The sequence below is a fragment of the Eulemur rufifrons genome, chromosome 29 (assembly GCF_041146395.1).
Source record: "Eulemur rufifrons isolate Redbay chromosome 29, OSU_ERuf_1, whole genome shotgun sequence".
Lineage (NCBI taxonomy): Eukaryota > Metazoa > Chordata > Mammalia > Primates > Lemuridae > Eulemur > Eulemur rufifrons.
In genome coordinates this window covers 19457770-19480913 of record NC_091011.1, presented here as the reverse complement: position 1 = coordinate 19480913, position 23144 = coordinate 19457770, and the positions used below count along the sequence as shown (strand labels likewise).

The following is a 23144-nucleotide window of genomic DNA, read 5'->3' as shown; positions in this document are numbered from 1 at the left end:
GGCTGGCTAAAAAAAAAAAGAATCTTCTTCCAACTTATCATGTTATGGTAAAGAATATTAGATTTGATAAATCATAAATGATCATCTTTCTTTGCATTGTTTTACTGCCATTTAGTTGAAGAAGATAAGAATTTCTTTGTTTTTAAATTTATGACAGAGTGTAATACACAATATAATTGTTATTCCATAGGCATGAAAGGATTACTTGGAATAATAAAACAGATTTTTTTATAAGGAAAAGCTTAAGTTCACAAAATATCCTTGTTTTTCCTTCTTCACTGTTTTCTGTAAAAAAGGTATATCAAGGCAGAATATCTTTGGGGTTGTTTGTTTATATGACTACTATGATTTGTCTTTCCCTTTTATAAGAGACTAATGAGATAAATCATTACTTTCAAACCACAAATATATCTTGAACATCAGTTAAATCTCAACTTTTTTTTCCTTAGATTTTTTTGTTTCTTTGATATTCTTGAGTTTAAAGCTTAGTTAATTGTTATTTCCAGTCCACTACTAAAAACATAGAAAATATAGTTTAAGATGGTAAATTTTCATCTGAGCACAGCTTTGTCAGAATTCCCTTAATGTACATACACGCTGTTCTATTTATTGCCATTTTCAATAGTTTGTAATTGAAATTTTGCCTTTCTTTTGGGTTGAGTTACTACAGTGCCCGATTTTTTTGGTGTGAAAAAATTATATTAATATATTAAAAGTATTATGTCATCCAACAACTTAGTCGACAAATATTCCTATAATTTCACTGTAAAGGATGGGAGAATGCCTCCAGCAAGAAGAAACTGGCAACTCGCTCCATTTTGTTCTTTTGTATTATGAGTAGAAATCTACCTCCCCATTTTATCATAACTTTCCCAGTTTTACCCTCTCAATATATAATATGTAAACATCTGGCTCTTTAATATGGCAGGTTTCATTTTTTATAGAAGTACATCAAAGACCCAGACAAAAAGAATGAATATCATCTGTCGGAGATTAAGAGAATTAGTAATTGCAGGACATACCTGATAACTTGTTTTACTATGAAACAAAATACACAAACATACAGGTAACATGGCTATCCATTTGCATATTTGGGAAAAAGCCCAACAAAGATTAGGTGGTGGCTGAATTGAAATAAGAAGGGGCTGGGAGATTGTAACAAAATGTTAAAGGGACAAAAATGAGAGTCTAAAGTTGGAAGCAGAAAGAAAGAGATGATGGATGAAGGAAAGAAAGGGGAAAGTTGGAAAAGAACTACAAACTGAGTTATTTTTAAGAGAAGGTTAAAGAAGCTAAAGAGAGAAACTGAAGACAAAAAAAAAAAAAAGAAATTTATAGAGTAAAACTGTATGGGTACAGCAGGATGAAAAGTAAAGGAAGAATGGCCTGGGAATAGTGCTGAATAAATGAACTAATTCTTAAAAATGATTTATAGTCTTTGCTAAGGACTATTTCCTCCCTTAGATAGAAGCGATTACAGTTGCTACTTATTTATTAAATATAAATCATTACAGTTTTAAAGCATATTATCTGTATTCACTTTATAGAAATAAAAAGTAGAATTTAAAGAAACTGTGTTAAAAACATCGAAACTTACCCAATAGTTGAGTTCAGTTACACTCAATTTTTGAATTTTATTTCTCTTTCGAATTATCACCTAAAATGCATATGATACAAAATGAAACAAGTAAAATTAACACTTATATTTTATAGGAATGGTACATTTCAAAAATTACACAGCTACTCCCTTTCATCTTGGCTATCGCTGTCCTCCTTCATTGGTGATTTTTCAAATTTTGGACAAGGCACACTTCCTTGAGGTAAGAGCTAAATGTTTGGTGTGCCATAAAGTTGCCTCCTGAATCAAGTTAATTCCTGAGTTACTATGGACATGCTCTGCAGGGTAACTCCCCTACAACGGTGGATGTGTAAGTAGAGCATTCATGCAAGTCTATATGTGAGTTATCCAGCAAAATTCGTGGACTAAATTAACATGAAAATCCTTCCTCTCCAAACTACCAAATGAAACATTTAAAAATGTTTCAAAAATGCATTACTGAACTTACGTGAAGGAAAAGGAACTTCTCTGGTTCCAGAACAGAGGAAGTAATCAAAAAAACTAAAATATTAATATTAATTAGGAGAGGACCTATGACAGTCTTTAAGGAGGCCTATAGAATAAAGTTATAATTCCAGGCTTGCATTATAAGAGGAGGGCACCAGAAGAGGCCTTGGGTATATGCAAAGTAAGAAGTTAGAACTGAGACTCATGTATAAAGCTGGGGTCCTCAAAAACTACATCGTCAGTGGTGTGGCCCAAATGGTTTTACCCCTATCATGTTCATATACTGAATCTCTAATCTCTAATGTGATGATATCTGGAGGTGGGGCCTTTGGGAGGCAATCAAGTCATGAGGGTGGAACCTTCATGAATGGGATTAGGGTCCTTGGAAGAAGAGACACTACAGAGGTGATCTCTCTCTATCAAGGGAGGATACAGCAAAAAGACCTCTGTCTGCAAGTCAGAAAGAGGTCCCTCACCGGGCACCAAATTGACCAGCACCTGATTTTGTACTTCCCAGCCTCCAGAACTGTAAGAAATAAATTTCTAGTGCTTAAGCCACCAGTCCATGGTATTTTTGTTATAACAGTCCAAACTGACTAAGATATACAGTGATTAGGAATACTTCACTTATCATCTTTACAAGTTGACAAGTTATTTGTTTATTCCCAAGTTTGGGGTAGAAAAAAAATGCTTTCCATGAGAAACTAAATTCCTGAGCCTGTGTATTATTTAGATTTAGAATAGAATTTTGTATTATCTAGTTGGTTTAGAAATTCCCAAAATGATCCAGGATTCCTGAACATCCAATAGGAAAATATAAATGTACCAGATTATTCATTGCAACATTGTTTGTAACTGCAAAATGTAGGAAACAACCTAAATGTTCAGACATGGGAGAGTAGCTGAATTACCTATGATACATTCACAATAGATCACTATGAAACTACAAAAAAGAATGAGGAAAATCTCTATGAACTGATAACCAGCATAGGTTTTTAAGTAGAAAAAAAACCAACAGCAAAGTGCAAAAGACTATATTATGCTATCTTTCATGTAAGGAAGAGGAGATATAAGAAAATATACATGTAGCATTTTATTAGTGCTAACAAAAAAATCCTAAGTAAATGGGTCAACCAGAAAACTAATGAGATTTTTTTTTTTTTTTTTTTTTTACCTGTGAGGAATAGGTAGGATCAGGGTGAAAAGACAGATGAAGAAAAAGGGGTGGAAGAAATAAGGAGTACTAATATTTTCTGAGTATAACTTTATATATATATCTTCCTCTTAGAAACAGGGTAATATTTTACCTAAAATAGAATAAATTAGTTAACTAAAATCGATCAGAATGGAACTGTTTCTGCCCAAGTTTGTATAACAGGAGCCACATTTACTCTCTCTCCTGAAAAAACTAAATTACTATGTAAAATAGATCATAAAGATTCCAATGAACAATTATATGTCAACAAATTGAATAACTTAGAAGAAATAGATAAATTTCTAGAAACATACAATCTATTAAGAGTAGGCTGGGCGCGGTGGCTCACGCCTGTAATCCTAGCACTCTGGGAGGCCGAGGCGGGTGGATCGCTCGAGGTCAGGAGTTCGAGACCAGCCTGAGCAAGAGCGAGACCCCGTCTCTACTAAAAACAGAAAGAAATTATATGGACAACTAAAATATATATATACAAAAAATTAGCCGGGCATGGTGGCGCATGCCTGTAGTCCCAGCTACTCGGGAGGCTGAGGCAATAGGATCGCTTAAGCCCAGGAGTTTGAGGTTGCTGTGAGCTAGACTGATGCCACGGCACTCACTCTAGCCCGGGCAACAGAGCAAGACTCTGTCTCAAAAAGAAAAAAAAAAAAAAAAAAAATCTATTAAGAGTAAAATATGAAGAAATAGAAAGTCTCAAAAGACCTATAATTAATAAGGAGATTAAATCAGTAATCAGAAAACTGCCAACAAACAAAAGCCCAACACCAGATAACTTCACTGGAGAATTCTGTGAAACATCTGAAAAAGAATTAATTCTAATTCTTCTTAAAACTCTTCCAAAAAACTGAAGAAGATGGAATACTTCCAAACACATTTTATGAGGCTAGCATGACCCTGACACCAACTCCAGAAAAAAAACTACAGGAAAACTACAGGCCAATATCTCTGATGAACATAGCAAAAACCCAAATACCCCTATTAAAAAATGGGCAAAGGAGTTGAATAAACATTTCTCCAAAGAAGACATATAAATGGCTAACAGTTATTTGAAAAGATGCTCAACATTACCAATCATCAGGGAAATGTAAATCAAAAACACAATGAGATTTCACTTCATAACTGTTAGGGTGGCCATTGCATGAATAAAACAAAACACAATCATAAATAACAAGCATTGACAAAAAGGTAGAAAAATTGGAACCCTAATGCACTGCTGGTAGGACTGTAAAGTGGTACAGCCACTATAGAAAATAGTATGGAGGTTCTTCAAGAAAACTAAAAATAGAACTACCATACAATCCTACAATCCCACTTCTGGGTTATTTATCCAATAAAATTGGAAACAGGATCTCAAAGAGATATCTATGTACTCCTATGTTCACTGCAGCATTATTTATAATAGCCCAGAGGTGGAAACAATGTAAATGTCCATTGATGGATGAATGGATAAAGAAAATCTGGTATGTACATACAATGGAATGTTATTTAGCTCTAAATAAGTAGGAAATCCTGTTACATGCTACAACATGAATGAACCTTGAGGACATTGTGCTAAGTGAAATAAGCCATTCACAGAAGGCCAAATATTGTGTAATTTCACTTATGTGAAATAGCTACAGTCATCAAACTCACAGAAGCAGTAGTAGAATGATGGTTGCCAGGGACCACAGAAAAGGGAGAAGGGGAGTTGCTGTTTAATGGGTACAGAGTTTCAGTCATGCAAGATGAAAAAGTTCTAAATATCTGCTGACAATAACATGAATATAGTTACCAATACTGCATTTAAAAATTTAAGAGGGTAAATTCCATGTTTTGTGGTTTTTACCATACTACAACTACTGCTAATTATAATAATAATGATTAAGGAACTTCAAAATTTTAAAAAGCAAAATATATAAAACAATGATTTTCAAGAAATTGGATGACAGGCAACAATGGACAAAGATCACTGTGAGACAGGAAATAAATAAGGTGAGTGTGTGAATGCTCCAACTTACTGCCTTGAGAGTGTACAGGCTGCAGAACAGGGAAGGAGGAACTAGAAAAAGCACAGCAGCCTCCTTGGGCGGAGGGACTGGAGTTAGGAGCCTAGGAACACTAGAGTGGCTAGAGTTCACAGGTCAGAGTACTGGAGAGGAGAGAGCAGTGTAGACTCAGGGCTCCTGATGTCTGAGGAGGGTCTCCCTTGTGTCTTCAGCTCACTGACAGTGCATGCGTATTAAAAAAACCATGAAGCCAGGAATAGAAGCATATAAAGCAATTACAGGGAATAATCCCCAGAGCCTAGACAAAAAAGGAATAGTTCCTGCTCCCAGGGTGGAAACCTCATAAATCAGGAGGCATCAGGTAGTCTACATAGAAAGGTTTGCTTCAGTAGTGGAGTGATATTAGCCATAAACTAACCACCACTTTAGTTCCACCTAACAAATCTTAAAAGCAAGACCCAAAAGGATCAACTTGTTTCCAGAAAACTGCATTACAGTAAAAAGCTCAAGAATATTTATAGGAATAACAGAATATTCAGTACCTAACAAGATAAAACTCATGAAGCCTAAAGAGTTAACTAAAACTGACACAGAAAACAAAATTAGTAGGTGGAGACATTAGAGTAGTTACTGCAACTGTATTATACATATGAAGAAGAGATAAGAAAGAGAGAACATGTTAACTAGAGACAAAAATATTTTCAAAGATACAAATTAAACTTTTATATATGAAAACTACAATATCTAAGATAAATATACTAGATGGGATTAAGAACAGATTCGATACTGCAGAAAAAACACCAGTGAACTTAAAGACACAGCAATATCAACTACCCAAAATTAAATACAGAATAAAACATATTTGAAGAAATAATGGTCAAGAATTTTTCAAATTTGGGAGACAAAAATGGCAGAGTAAAGGTGACCTCCTGGATTCCTGCTCCCAGAGAAAGAGGCGTGGATCTCTGTCTGCTACACTCATATCGTTCCCTGGCAAGAACAGCACTGTGAATCGGCAGAGAATCAACATGGGACACACAAAACAGGGAAAAAAAAAAAAGGTGAACAGGAGACAGGATCACAAAATCTGGAGACTGCAAGACAAACAATAGAGAATAGAGCATGGGACAGCTGCGCCCACCTGGCCAGAGAGTGCAGTGGGGTCAGACCCACAGGAGAACATCCTGCCTCCCCACTGACCTCCACATCCACTCAGACAGGCACCTACCTGAAGTCGGTGCAAAATCACCACAGGAGATGTGGGGCGTTGTGGAGAAAACAATAGCAGGAAGCATCTGGAACCCCTCAGAGCTCTGTGCCAGGACAGCCCTGGGCGGGGGAGGGACTGGTCTGAGCTACTGCTGGAGGGAGTTAGGAGACAGGCAACTTGCCTCTGGCAGTCAGCGGGACCAGAACAAGGGAGGTGAACACTAAGTAGGGGACTCTAACCTGGAAACCGCTGCAGCTCACGCCTGTCCAGCAGGAGCTCTAGCTCTTTCTGATCCTCCCTGAGCAGGGAGGGCGACATAAAAGAGACAATGGGGCATCCTGATGACTCAGCTCCCTGCCAACTCCTGAACAGTCACCCCCAGTGCCACCGCTCTGTGGGTGGGTGGTTGCCATTTTCGGGGTCATTTTGCCATTTTGTTAATAAAACAAAAAAGGTCTCAAATCAATGACTTTACATTATACCTTTAAAAGAACAGGAAAAAAGAGAGCAAATTAAACCCAAAGTAAGCAGAAGAAATGAGGTAATAAAGATGGAGTAGAAATCAACAGAACAGAAAAAACAGAACAAAACACACAGTAGAGCCAGTGAAACCAAAAACTGTTTCCTTGAGAAAAATCAATAAAATTGATAGACCTCCAGCCAGACTGATCAGAAGAAAAAGAAATTGGACACGAATATTTAATATCAGAAATGAGAGAAGAAATATCATTGCAGACACTATAGATATATAAAAGATAAAAAGAGACTGTCATCATGAACTGTGTTAATAAATTGGACATCTTATATGAAATTGAAAAAATCCTTAACAGCTATAGCCAATCAAAATGCACTCAAGAAGAAACAGATAACCCAAACAGACTTATATCTTACTAACAAAATGAAACATGTAGTTAAAAACATTCCAACAAAGAAAGTCCTGGATGGCTTCGTTGGTAAATTGTACCAAACATTTAGGGAAGAAATCATACCAATTCTAAACAAATTCTTCCAGAAAACCAAAGAGAAGGGAATACCTCATAACTCATTTTACGAAGACAGTATTACCTTGACACCAAAACAAGATGAAGATATCACAAGAAAACTGTGTACCAATAGTCCTCATGAATGTAGGTACAAAAATTATAAACAAAATTGTAAAGAACTGTGTGCAACAACAAATAATTAGAATAATACAGCATGACCAAAGTAAGGTCTATTCAAGGGATATAAAGATGGTATAACATGTGAAAATCAATCAATATAATTCACCATATTAACAAATTAGAAAAGAGAAACTATATGATATCACATCACCTTCAAAATTCATTTCTGGAAAACTACAAATAGAAGGGAAATTCTTCAAACTTATAAAGCATTTTTCTGAAAAAACCTGTAGCTAATACTATTACTTAAGGATGAAAGACTGAATAATTTAAAAAATTCAAAAACAACTGAACCTTACATTTCAAAATAAGCTAAATGATATTTAAAAATACTAAAAAAATACTAAATAGTGACATAAATCGAAATTAGTAAAATTGAGAAATTAATAGGACTCAGGAAAGAATTTGAAATAAATGAAAAATAATTTCAGACATAAAAAGTAGAAGGAATATAAGGGTAAATAAACACAATAATAGTGCCTTAAGAGATATAAAAGGTGAAGAGAAGAAAACTTTTAGAAATGAAAAAAGAAATAAGATATAAAAAGCATTCAACAGAAAGTAACACATTTAAAACATAAATGAAACATATCCAACATACATTTAATGAGCCCCTGAAGAAAACCAAAGCAAGGAAACTAAACACTAAAAATTATACTAAAATTTAATACTAACAACTATCATTTAAGAAATGTTTCATGAAATAAAAACAAAAATGTCTGAAACCACACATCGAAAGGGCATACTATATAACTGCAAAAATCAAGTGAAAACAAATGACAGTAACATATATACTTATCTTTAAAGCAAAGGAAGATGACTTTGGGATCCAAGCAAAAAGACCAAGTCACTTAAAAAACTTTTAAAAGGAACCCTTATGGACAGAAGAAAAACAAGATCTCAAAGAAAAAAAAAATGAGCCAAGAATTTTATATTCAAGTAAAAGGCCATAAGACAAACTGTGAAAAACCCACAAGAATTAAGGGAATTCCCATGGAGAATAAGCCTTAAATAACCAAAATAACTATGAGGTAATGAAATAAATTCTTGTGGTAAATAAATGTATATTCATTCATACAAAAACACAAAACAAGAGTTATAAGGTAGAGAGCATGGTATGTAATGCCTCTATGTTCTGACAATATAGATACAGAACTAGTAAAAAAATGGGTGAAAACAATGAAATAAGGATATGGAAAAAAAATTCTTTATTTTCAGTAATCATGGTGGTGGTGTAGTAATTCATTCTTATGTGTGCACTTTGGGATAAAGCAAATCAATACGATAGTCTAATCATATCATCCCTGGTTTCTTGAGAACCAAGAGTTACAAAGATAGGGTAGAAAGATTTAAGTAAAGACCTTGTAGTCCTATAGTCCTGAATTTGATTTGGAAATACCCATAAGAACTCATTAGCTATTTTACCATAAATATACATACAGATACACTGTATCTCTCAGATTTTCTGAGCGACAGAGAGAACATACCCTATAACATTTCCTAGCTCTAGCCACTGACAATGACCTACTCATAACCATGAGCATTGAACATCGCTGGGGCCCAGACTATAGTCTTGAAATACCATTTCCCCAATAAAGGAAAGCAGGGCGTGACTCCAGGTGTTGGCCAGGAGTATACAAGAGGGACCTAGAACAACTTGTTACACACAACACAGGTAAACTATCAGACTACTAGGGTCATGGCAAAAAGCTTAGGAGAAACCTAAAGAGGCTCTACTTGTCAACAATGAAACAATGTGAGAATGAGTAAAGATAATAGTTTCAATTGACTTAAAATATATCAAAAATGTTTAAATCCCTATGTTCATAATGATACTTAAACAAATACACACACACACACACACACACACACACACACCCTCTCCCCAGCTCCCCCTCTACCCTCCGCAAAAGATCCCACATTTGGAAGATGACAGGGAATCAATTCATTATTTTTAAAACTAGCAAATAAGGAGGTAAATCAAACATTTACTTCACTTTTCCTAAATGAACTGTAAATGAGAGATTAGAGTATCACCATTTTGCAATCCCTATTGAATTAATGGATCTAGTATGGAGTGTTGATGGCTGCTATCAGAAAAGGAGAGGCGTTATGTGACTCCCAATGAAAGAATAATACTATATACTTGCCAAAGTGGTTAAATCTGAACCTGTCCAAGTTTTGCATTCAATTACTAATATATTGGAAATTCAGAAGACAAAGGAACATGTTAAACTACACCATGAGAATTCAAAGAGCAAAATCTGGACCACTGAATCCTCCACATGTTCAATGACTTAGATTCTTCAAAAAATAAATCTCATGCGGAAAAAGCCAGGGAGATATACAGTAAATGTGAAGATAAAAAGAGAGACTGAAGTGACAAAACTATAAAGGAAAGCTAGGAAATAATTACCATAGTAGTCAAGACAGTCACGACTGTTTTAGGGCAGGGCAAGGGAGTTATAATTGGGACAGGTCACTTAGAGGGCTTCTAGAGTGGTTTGAAAAGTCATAATTTTGACTTGATGGTAGTTTAAGAATGTTTGCCAAATAACAGTTCATTAATCATTAGTGCAGTTGGCCCTCTATATCTGTGAACTTCACACGCATGGCAGATTCAACCAACAGTAAGACAGAAAATATTTGAAAGAAATTTTTTTAAATAATACCAATTTTTAAAAATATAACAATTGTTTACATAGCATTTACATTATATTATGTATTACAAAAATCTAGAGATGATTTAAAGTACACGAGAGATGTGTATAGGCTATATGCAGATACCATGCCATTTTATATAAGGGACTTGAGCATCTGTGGACTTTGGTATCCACAAGGGTGGGGAGGTGGGGTGTCCTGGAACCAGTACTTAATTATTACAGAACTGTACTTAATCAGTATTAGTCAGTACTAAGTCGCCACATAAAACATAGTTTTCTGTACCTATATTTCAAAATAAAAAAGTTTTCATGAAAAGACGTGGATGAGCACACTATTAGGAGTCCTTTACTTTGTAATGCTGAAAAAGTATGACAAAATGTTGAAAAGAAATCGCATATTTTTTTGAGGTGAGAGAAGGAGGAAGCATTAATTACTATGAGGGAAAAACAATGTGGAAAGCAAAAATGTTAAAACATAAGGGATAGCCCCAAAGATTTAATCACTGTACCATACATGGAAAAGAACTATATTTTGGCATTACTGTTGTTCGTATCATTTTAAATCAGTGTGGAAATGGGAGATAAAGAAGAATATTCCAGGTTCTGGTTTATGGCTATCAGAAGTGTGACTACAAAGTAATAAAAATGTTTTATTGAACCACAAATCCAAATACAGGTCCAAATGAGGGTTATTCCATGAAAGTAAGTAATGTGGGGAAACTACACATTTATTATAATTATTTTTCCATTGTTCAAAACAGTTTGGAACTCCATTTTGTAAACTGTCTTCAGAGATAATTTACTTATAGGTGCAAGAGGTCCTATTACTTTATTATTATACTGTAGGTTAATCAAAATCTATATTACCAAGCCCAATTACCCATCTTATTCACAAGATTTTGGTTATTTCCAAAACTAAAATCCACCCTTGAAAGATGAAGATTTGCCACCATTGAAGATATTCTTAAGAATGTGCCACAGTCTGTGAAGACAATTTATGGAGTTCCAAAAATGTTTGGGCAATGGCAGTGTCACTGTAATAACACTTAGCCTACTAAGGTGACTTCAGAGAAATAAGTCATTTTTATCATAAAATATGGGATGTTTCTAAAGTAAGACTTATTAGTTTATGATCATTTAAAAATATATTTACTTGGGCACTGCTTTAAAAAGAAAAATTTTATACTGTATTATAATATTTTTCAAGGATGAGATGGAGAATAAGCTTTATTTAGGGAAAATTTGTTTATGTGAATGAAAATCAGGAAAGGGCCCTATTTATTCTCCTATACTGGTATTAGACAGGTTAACCTGGTATTTGGCAGGTTAAAAAAATCTTCGTGAACTTAACAAACACTTACCCATGTCATTAACAAAGATGAAGAATAATAAGAAGATAAGTACATTGGATTTCCAAACATCAAAATGAAACAAAGGAGAACTGAAGTCTGAAAAATGAAAAAAACACAAAACACATTTTATAGGTATTATATATATGGCATAATGTCTACTTTGTTTGGAGACATATAGCCATTTCTAATATTAATTCTATTTACATGAAGATGATGAATGAATCTTGGCCAAACAGTAATGGGATTTCAAGTTACTAGCTAGGTTCTAAACATTAAAATTCAAGACTATAAATTCTGTATGGCTGAATTTAATTTTTTTCTCCATCTTCTACTTGAAACAAATAAAAAAAATGAATATTATTTCTATTGTTTTAATAACGAAGTAATAAGAAAGAGTTATAAATATTAGTTTCACTGATTTTTGTTTGTTTGATTACTTCAGAATTTCCATTACTTGTGAAGCTTTCTTTTACTTTTCCTTCATGTTTTTAAGGAAAATATGCTTGGAAACTAAGATAAAAACAAAAATGCAACAACATGAAATTTCAGTTAGAGTGTCATATTCATGCCAAGTGCTAAAGATCTCAGGTCTGAGAAAGAAAATGTAGTTTCAAAAGTAGTGACAAAAATAATAATACATAAAATAAAAAATAGTTTTAAAGAGTACAATAAATCTATAGTTGAAAGTATAATGAGCTATAATATGACATCTATAATATATATTTCTAGTTTTCATTCATGATATCACTAAAACCATATGTATTAAATAGTACCAGAGAAGGTACCCCCTAAAACAGAATCAGTTATGTTTTACAAACTCTGAGATCTTATCTTAGCATCTGACTTATAAATATCAAAAATGTTACCATGTTCATATAAATGATCTTCTGAAACTTGCTTGGCTCAATGTATCCCACAACATACATGGGAAATAATGAGGCTATCTGAAATAAAAATATAAAAATGCAAAAGTGAAAACGATTGTAGAAAACAAACATTTCACTATTCATAGGCAAAGAAAATCTAAGGGAGAGTTACAGTTCTAATAATGCTAGGCAAAATAATTTGAACCAACCTTCCTACTGAGATATAGACTAACTAGGAAAAAATATAAATGTACATAAATAAAAACCCAGACATATAAAAATACATATAAAACCACAGATTATTAACATGGCAAATTAACAATTAAGAAGATAAAACCAGGGAAAATTAGGGTCACTTTTCCCTAGAGGTATCTGCCAATTCCAATAGAGGCAGATGCCTGCCAGCTGACAAGGCAGTTGAGAAATTAGCCACCTGAGCAGGTATTTCAACAGACTCAGCTCTCAGGGCACACTAAGAAGGGGATGGCTGGGAAATCCCCAGGCTTTTGTTTGGAGCTTCAAAGCACTATAAAAGTAAACCAGAAACCAAGCAGCCCTCAGACAGACCAAAATTCATCTATTAATCAACTCAACCTGATTGGATAAAGGTGATTCAAGATTATTAGTGCCTTTACTTGTCTGCTGGAAGCAAATTTAATCTTCTCTACAGGAAGTTAGTATCAACTTAGCTTCAAATTGACTCTATAATTTTTTATGTATCTTGTCCAGCACAACATCAAAAATAACCAAGCAAAGGCAGAGATAAGACAATATCACTAAGTTCTGTTCCACTAGTTTGTGTCTCTGTTCTTGTGCCAATACCAAGCTGATTTAATAACCACAGCCTTGTAGCATAGGTTGAAGTCTGGTAAATTAATACCTCCCATTTTGTTCTTATTGCCTAAAATTGCTTTTGCTAAATGGGGTCTTCTCTGGTTCCATACAAACCGTAAAATTATTTTTTCAATATCTGTGAAAAATGATGTTGGTAATTTAATAGGGATTTCATTGAATCTGTAGATCACTTTGGGTACTATAGACATTTTAACAATGTTGATTCTTCTGATCCACGAGCATGGTATGGTTTTCCACTTGCTTAGGTGCTCTGCTCTCTCTTTCCTCAGTGTTTCATAGTTCTCCCTGTAGAGGTCTTTTACCTCCTTAGTTAAATATATTTCTAGGTACTTTATTTTCTTTGTTGATATAGTAAATAAACCTGTTTCCTTTATATATTACCTGGTCTCAGACATACTGTTATAGTAATAGAAAATGGACTAAGACAGACACTATAAAGAAAATGAAAATACAAGCCAAAGACTGAGAGGAAATCTTTGCAAAAACACATGTCTGATAAAGGACTGGTATCCAAAATATACAAAAACTCTTAAACCTCAATAATGAGAAAACAACCAACCAATTTAAAAATGGGCAAATGACAACAAACACCTCAATGATGAAGATATACAGGTGACAGGAATATGCACATGTGAAGATGCTCAACATTATATGCCATTAGTAAATTGCAAATTAAAACAAGGAGATACCACTTCTCACTATAGAAAGGCTAAAATCCAATACAATGACATAAATGATATTTTCCTTAAAAAGGAAACATACTCTTACCATGCAATCCTGCAATCACACTCCTGGGTATTTGCCTAGTTGAGTTGAAAATTTATGTCCACACAAAAACCTGCACATGAATCTCTATGGTAGCTTATTCACAACCACCAAAGACCGGAAGCAATCATAATGTCCATCAACAAGTGAATGAATAAACTGTGGTATAATCATATAACTGAGTACTATTCAGCAATAAAAAGAAATGAGAAATTCACCCCTAGCAGGTGAGTGGATGAACTATGGTACACCCAAATAATGAAATATTATTTGGTACTAAAAGACATGAGCTATCAAGCCATGAAAAGACATGGAGAAATTTTCTTTATAATTTCAAAATCTTAAAGGGGTACAAATGTTTCTGTTACATGGATAGCTTTTATGATGCTTAAGTCAGGGCCATTAGTGTGCCCATCACCAGAATAGTGTTCGTTGTAACTATCAGGTAGGTTTTTACCCCTCTGCGCTCCCCCTTCTTGATTTCTATGACTTTTACTTCTCTCTGAGCCCATGTGTGTCCATTGATTAGTTCCAATATTAGAGTACATATGGTGTCTGTTTTTCCATTCCTCAGATACTTCACTTAAGATAATGGTGTCCAGTTCCATCCAAATTGTGACGAAAGACATTAATTCATTTTTATGTCCGACTAGTACTCTACATTTTGTTAACACATTTTTGTGATTGTGAATTGTGCTACAATAAAGTACAGGTGTATTTTTGATAAAATGACTTTTTTTCCTATGGGCAGATACCCAATGGTGGGATTCCTGGGTTTAAAGGTAAGTCTACATTTATTTCTTGGAGGAATCTCCATACTGTTTTCCAGAGAGGATGTACTATTTTGCAGTTGTACCAACAGTGTATAAGCATTCCTTTCTCTCTGCATCCACACAAGCATCTATTGTTTTTGGACTTTTTAATAATGGCCATTTTGACAGGTGTAAGGTGATATCTTCTTGTGGTTTTAATTTGCATAATTTCTCTGATGATTAGTGATGATGAGTATTTTTTCATGTTTGTTGGCCATTTGTCCATCTTCTTTTAAAAAACTTCTGTTCATGTCTTTTGCCCACTTTTTAATAGAGTTTTTTTTTTTCTTGCTGTTACGTTTCAGTTCTTTGTAGAATCTGGACATTAGCCCTTTATAGATGCACACCCCAACACCTGGCCCAGTACCATGGCCTGAAAGGAACCGGGCTGCTCAGTAGGAGGCTGAGTGGTGGGTGAGCAAGCGAAGCTTCATTTGTATTTACAGCTGCTCTCCATCATTCACAGCACTGCCTGAGGTCTTCCTCCTATCAGATCAGTGGTAGCATTAGATTCTCATAGAAGCACAAACCCTACTGTAAACTACACATGTGAGGGATCGAGACTGCGTGCTCCCTATGAGAATCTAATGCCTGTTGATCTGATTTAGAGCTGAGGCAGTGAGGCTAGGGCTGTGGGGTGGCTGCAAATATAGATTATCATTAACAGAGAGGGTTGACTGTACAGAGACCACAATAAATCCATTGCTTGCAGACTCATATCAAAATACTACCAGTGAGTGGCAAGTGACAATTAAGCTGCATCTGGTGGCAGGCTTTATAGTGGCAAGTTAACATCTAACTTCAATTGTACAGCTGCATCTGGTGACAGGCTTTAAGTCAGAATCTGGCATTTATTTTAGCCTGTGCATGGCTTGCCCATTATTTTATTTATCACTTCCATCTGCACCTCTCTCTCACACTGAGTACTTGTCTCAGTCACAGTTTTGGTAAGCCCACAAGCTAACCCTAGCAAAATGAGTAAAAAACAAACGTTGTTGGGGAGCTTCCTTGAAAAGGGGGAAAGACTCAATGATGAGAGAGCATAAGACTCTAAGACTGCCAACAAAATGAAAGCTACATTTGAAAGAAAATACCAAAAATCCCACTTAAATTATGGGTTCATTGCAACAGGTGATTCACATTCTCCAAGCCCACTTTGTATAATATGTGGTGACTGGCTATCCAAGGAAGCCATGAAACCTTCAAAACTGCTTTGCCACATGGAGCCCAAGCACCAAAGCATTAAAAGACAAGCTGTTGGAGTTTTTTAAGAGAAAAAAATATGAACAGGAAGAACAGAAGCAATTATTGAAGACCACCACTTCATCAAATATGTCTGCACTGAGAGCATCATTAGTGGCTAAACGCATTGCTAAAGCTAAGAAGCCCTTTACTACTGGTGAAGAGTTGATCTTCCCTGGTGCTAAGGACATTAGCTGTGAACTTTTAGGAGAGGCTGCAGTTCAAAAGGTGGAACATGTTCCTCTTTTGGCCAGTACCATAACTAGATGAATTGATTAAATAGCAGAGAATACTGAGACACAATTGTTAGAGAGGATTAATGAATCACCATGGTACACAATCTATCTTGATAAGTCTACTGATGTTGACAACAAGGCAACAATGCTTGTTTTTGTGTGATATATTTTTCAGGAGGATGTGCAGGAGGATATGTTATGTGCAATTTCATTGATAACCAACACCACAGCTGTAGAAGTATTCAAATCTTTGAATGAATACATATCAGGAAAACTGAATTGGTCATTTTGTGTTGTCATATGCACAGATGAAGCAGTTGCCATGACTGCATGACTTTCTGGCTTCACTACGTGGGTCAAGGAGGTCACTACTGAATGTTAGTCTATGCACTGTGTCATCCACAGAGAAATGCTGGCTAGCTAAAAAAAAAAAAAAAAAATGCCACAGAACCAAAGAATATTTTGCAGGATGTGATTTAAATTATCAACCACATTAAAGTACAAGCCCTTAACACATGTCTGGTCACACAGCTCTGTGAGGAGATGGATGCTGAGCACACACGTCTTCTCTTATACACAGAAGTGAGACAGCTTTCTAAAGGTAGATTATTGGCCAGAGTTTCTGAGTTATGAGAGCCACTCCAGAGATTTCTTTTAGAAAAACAGTCATCACTAGCAACACATTTCAGTGACACAGAATGTGTCACAAAACTTGGTTACTTGTGTGACATATTCAACCTGCTCAACGAATTCAATCTGTCATTTCAGGGGAAAATGACAACTGTGTTCAAGTTGGCAGATAAAGTGGCTGCATTCAAAGCCAAACTGGAATTATGGGTGCGACAAGTGAATTTTGGGATTTTTCATGTTTCAAACATTAGCAGAGATTTTGAAAGAGACTGAGCCAGGGCCTTCTTTCTCACAGCTGGTGCATGATCACCTATCTCAGCTTCAAAAGAGTTTGAGCATTATCTCCCAACCACAAAAGACCCCTGAACTGGGAATGAATGGGTCAATGATCCAATTGTGAATAAACCAGGTGAATCAAGTTTGTCCATGCTAGAAGAGGATCAACTGTTTGATATCACAAATAGCAGGGCCTTAAAAGTATGTTTGAGAAAACTTCAAATCTCCATACATTCTGGATTAAAGTCAAGGCTGAATATCCTGAGATTGCCACAAAAGCACTGAAAAGCCTGCTTCCATTTCCAACATCCCATCTTTGTGAAGTAGGGTTTTCTGTAGTGACAGCAACCAAAACAAGATTACAGAGTAGAATGGACATAAGCAACACACTTCAGGTGTCACTGTCTCCCATCACCCCCAGATGGCACCATCTAGTTGCAGGAAAACAAGCTCAGGGCTCCCACTGATTCTGCATTATGGTGAGTTGTATAATTATTTCATTATATACTACAATGTAATAATAATAGAAATAAAGTACACAATAAATGTAATGCACTTAAATCATCCCCAAACCCTCACCTGTCCATAGAAAAACTGTCTTCCATAAAACCAGTCCCTGGTGCCAAAAATGTTGGAGACCGCACTGCTTTATAGGATGTATAGTTTGCAAATATTTTCGCCCAGTCTGTAGGTTGCTATTTACTCTGTTATTTCTTTTGCTGCACAGCAGCTTTTTAATTTAATCTAGTCCCATTTATTTATTTTTGTTGTTGCTGTAATTGCCTTTGGAATCTTATTCTTGAATTCTTTGCCTAGGCTGATGTCTAGAAGAGTTTTTCCTACTTTTTCTTCTAGAATTTGTATGGTTTTGAACCTTGCATTTAAGTCTTTTATCTATCTTGAACTAATTTTTGTAAATGGCGAGAGATAGGAGACCGGTTTAATTCTTCTGCATGTGGCTAGCTAATTTTCCCAGAACCATTTATTGAATAGGGATTCCTTTCCCCAGTGTATGTGGTTGTCTGCTTTGTTGAAGATCAGTTAGTTGTAGGTAGATGGTTTTAGATTTGGGTTCCCTGTTCTGTTCCATTGGTCTATGTCTCTATTTTGTACCAGAACCATGCTGTTTTTGTTACTATAGCCTTGTATTAAACAGTATTAATTTGAAGTCTGGTAATGTGATGCCTCCAGATCTGTTCTTTTTGCTTGAGATTGCTTTGGCTTTGGGGGCTCTTTTTTGATTCCAAATGAAGTGTAATTTTTTCTAGACCTGAGAAATATGATGTTAGGTAATATATTTTGATGGGGATTGCACTGGATCTGTGAATCACTTTGGGCAGTATGGACATTTTAACAATGTTGATTCTACCAATCCATGAGCATGATATGTTTTCCATTTGTTTGTGTAATCTGTGTTGTTTTTCATCAGTGTTTTATAATTCTTTTTGTAGAGATCTTTGACCTTCATGGTTAAGTATATTCAGTATTTGATTTTCTTTGTATAATAGCTATTATGAATGGTATTGAGTCTTTGAATTGACTCTCAGCTTGACTATTACTGGTATATAGAAATGCTGATTTGCATATGTTGATTTTGTAACCTGAGACTTTGTTGAATTTATTTATCAGTTCTAGGAGTCTTTGGGATTTTCCAGATATAGATCATTAGTGAAAAGGAATAGTTTAATCTCCTATTTCCCGACTTGGATACCCTTTATTTCTTTCTCTTGTCTCTGATTGCTCTGGCTAGGACTTCCAGTACTATGTTGAATAGAAGTGGTGACAGTGGGCACTCTTGTCTTGCTACAGTTCTTAGGGGGAATTCTTTCAACCTTTGTCCCATTCAGTATGATGTTGCTAAGTGTTTATTATATATGGCTTTTATAATTTTGAGGTATGCTTCTTGTATGCCTAGTTTATTGAGGATTTTAATCATGAAAGAATTCTTGATTTTGTCAAATGTTTTTTCTGCATCTATTGAGATGATCACATGATCTTTATTTTTGCTTCTGTTTATGTGGTGAATTACATATACTGATTTATGTATGTTGAACCATCTTAACATCCCTGAGTTGAAACCTACATGGTCATGGTGAATTTTTTTTTTTTAAGTGCTGTTGGATTCAGTTTGTTAGTATTTTGTGGAGGATCTTTGCATCTATATTCATAAAAGATATTGGTCTGTAGTTTTCTTTTTTTGTTGTGTCCTTTCCTGGCTTTGATATCAAGGTGACACTTGATTAATAGAATGATTTAGGGAGGATTCCTTCCTTTTTCATGTTATGGAATAATTTCTATACGATGGGTACCAGCTCTTCCTTTTAGGTCTGGCAGAATTCAGCTATCACTCCATGTGGTCTGGGGCTTTTTTTTATTGGGAGATTTTTTAATTACTGCTTCAAACTCATTGCTCATTATTGGTCTGTTCAGCAGTTCTATTTATTCCTGATTGAGTCTTCGGAGGTTGTGTATTTCCAAAAATTTTTCCATTTCCTCTATGTTTTCTAGTTTAAGTGTGCAGAGAATTTCATAGCATTCAGAGATGATGTTTTGTATTTTTATGCTATCAGTTGTAATATCTCCTTTTTCATTTCTGATTGAGCTTATTTGGGTTATTTTCTATTCCTGGTTGATCTAGTAAGAGGTTTATCAATTATGTTTATCTTTTCAAAGAACCAACATTTTGTTTTGCTGGTGCTTTGTATTTTTTTTTTTTTCTTTTCGATTTCATTTAGTTCTGCTCTGACTTTGGTTATTTGTTTTCTTCTGCTCGCTTTGGGTAGGATTTGGTCTTCTTTTTCTACTTCCTTGAAATGTAACATTAGGTTGTTAATTTGTGATCTTTCTGTCTTTTTGATGTAGGCATTTAAGGCTATGAATTTTCCCATTAGGAATGCTTTTGCTGAATCCCATAGATTTTGATAGCTTGTACCCCTTTTGTCATTCAGTTCTAGGAATCTTTTTATTTCCACGTAAATTTCATCATTGACCTAAGAATTCTACAGCCACAGGTTGTTTAATTTCCATGATTTTGTGTAAATTTGAGTGTTTCTCTTGGAATTGATTTCTAGTTTTATTCCACTGTAGTCAGAGAAGGTATGTGGTATGACTTCAACTTTTTTTTAATTTGTTGAGAGTTTTTTATTGATAAATTGGACTTTATTAAAATTAAGAGCTTCTCTTCCTCAAAAGACACCTTAAAGAAAGTAAAAATGCAAGAACAGAATGGAAAAACATTTGCCATATGTGTATGTGACAAAAGCCTAACATCTAGGATATGTAACTAAGTCACATAAATTATAAGAAAAAAGACAACATGCTGGGAAAAATGGACAAGAGATTTGACCAGGCATTTTACAAAACACAACCAAATGGCCAAGAAGTATATGAAAAGATGCTCCACATTCTTCCTCATCATAAAAATGCAAATAAAAACCACAATGTTATACTATTACTCAATGGCTAAAATTTAAATAAATAGACAATATCAAATGTTGGTAAGAGTGTAAAGTAGTACTCCTATGCTGCTGTCTGTATAAATGGTTATTAATGCTTTCAAAAACCCTTTGGTAGTAAGAGATACGTTTTGTGGCCTAAGATATAATCAATCTTGGAGACTGTCCCATGTGCTGATGAGAAGAATGCATATTCAGTAGTTTTGGGGTAGGAAAGTTCTTTAAATGTCTTTTAGTTCCATTTGTTCTAGAGTCCCATTTAAGTCCAGTATTTATTTATTTATTTTCTCATCCATGAATCTGTCCAGCTCTGTCAATGGGGTGTTGACATCCACGGCAATTACAATGCCACTATTTATCTCTTTGCTTAGATCTAGTAGAATTCGCTTTATGAATCTGGGAGCTCCTATGTTAAGTGCATATATATTTTGGATTATGTCTTCTTGTTGAATTGCTCACTTTACCATTATACAATGACCATCTTTGTCTTTGTTTACTATTATTGATTTAAAGTCAATTTTACCTGATGTGAGAAGGGCCATACCTGATCTACATTGGTTTCTGTTTGCTTAGAATATTTTTTCCATCCTTTCATCTTGAGTCTGTGTGAGTCCTTGTGGGTTAGATGTGTTTCCTGGAGACAGCAGACACTTGGGTTATGTTTTTTCATCCTTTCACTATGCCTATGTCTTTTGAGTTAAGCATGCAGACTGTTAACAGTGAGTGATAGTACTGACATGTGGAATGCTGTTCTGTTCATCATGGTGGGTAGTCCCTTATTGCTTTGTTTTCTGTCTTATGCTATTGTTTTATACGAGTTTTGAGTTTTAGCTTTTGTGTGATTTTACCCTGGTAAGTATCTATTGTGTTGATACATGTATAATGCAGTTCTTAGTATTTCCTACAGGGTTGGTCGGGTCATGACAAATTCCCTCAGGGTTTGCTGGTCTGGAAAAGTCTACATTTCTCTGTCAATCATGAAACTTAGTTTTGCTGGATATAAAATTCTAGGCTGCCAGTTGTTCTGTTTAAGAAGACTAAAGATAGGGCCCCAGTCTCCTCTGGCTTGTAAGGTCTTTGCAGAGAAGTCTGCAGTTAGCCTAATGGATTTTCCTTTGTAGGTTAGTTGTTGCTTTTTTCTTAATGCTTGTAGAATTTTCTCCTTCATTTTAACTTTGGTCAGGTTGATTACTATGTGTCGTGGAGATTTCCTATTTGCTAAGAATATTCCCAGTGTTTGATGACCGTCTTGTATCTGGATGTCTGACTGGCAATACTAAAGAAGTTTTTCTCAATAATTCCCTCAAATAGGTTTTCCATGCTTTTTGCTTTTTTTCCCTCTCTCTGGGATACCTATTAATTCATATATTGGCTCATTTCACACAGTCCCATATTTCTCTCAGTGATTGTTCTTTCTTCTTTATTCTTTTTTCTGCATCTTTTACTGATTAGGTTAGTTTGAAAGCCTTGTCTTCAAGCGCTGAGATGGTCCTGGAGTGGAAAACCTGTGCCCCCAAGACAAAATATGGTCCTCTGGATTCCCAAGTGTTGCCCCTTGACCAAATCCAAACATCACAGAACAAATCCCTTTATTAAAATAATTTGATCTGTAAAATTTGGATTCAGTCAAAAGGCCTCACTCAAGGATCCAGAAGGCCAAATTAGGCCCCAAGGCTGCAGTTTTCCCACCCCATGAGTTGTTGAAGCTTTCTGCTGTATTTTGAAATTCCCTAAATAACTCTTTCATTTCTTTAAGTTTTGTTATATCCTTCTTATGTTGTCTATCTCTTTGGTGACTTTTTCATTTTTTGGATTCTCATCCTGAAATATTTTGGCTTCTTGGTGTTGGTTTTCAACTTTCTCTTCAATTCAATTCATCTTATTTTCCATCCATATTCTGATTTCCATTTCTATCATTTCAACAATTTCTTTTGGCTGGAGTCCACTATTGTAGTTCCATTGTTATCCCTTGTGGGTGTCAAACTTTTTTGTGTTTTTATGTTGCCAGGATTCTCTTGCTGGTTTCTTCTCATCCAAATCCTCTTCTCTCAGCTCAAGGCTGATAGTTTTGCAGGGCACCTGTTCTCTTTTGCTGGGAATTCTCCTACTTAGCAAGAAGGGTAGGTCCCTAGATGGTGCTTTTGTGTCCTACTCTGGAATGTTGACCTGGCAAGGGAGGGGCAGGAGTACTGATAGGCTCTAGTGCAGCTGTTGTTTTGTTCCATCCCCCTGTGATTGTCACAGTTTAAGCCAGTGCTGGATGATCTTCATGCAGGTTGGTGTGCTATTCCCCAGATTATTATTGGAAGTTCAAGTTGGGGGCTTGGTGAGACCCTCTCTATAGTGACTGGCATTA

The 23144-nt window shown here is 35.3% G+C and overlaps 1 protein-coding gene across 1 annotated transcript in view; it reads right to left on the bottom strand.

The window, feature by feature from the left end:
* DPY19L2 (dpy-19 like 2) overlaps positions 1 to 23144 on the bottom strand; it is a 132914-nt gene that overhangs the window by 49711 nt on the left and 60059 nt on the right. The window contains exons 10-12 of the mRNA XM_069461860.1: positions 12518 to 12595; positions 11661 to 11747; positions 1598 to 1657 (exon numbers count right to left, since the gene is read on the bottom strand). Of these exons, the coding sequence (XP_069317961.1) occupies positions 1598 to 1657; positions 11661 to 11747; positions 12518 to 12595 (225 nt within the window). The remainder of the gene's footprint in view (positions 1 to 1597; positions 1658 to 11660; positions 11748 to 12517; positions 12596 to 23144) is intronic.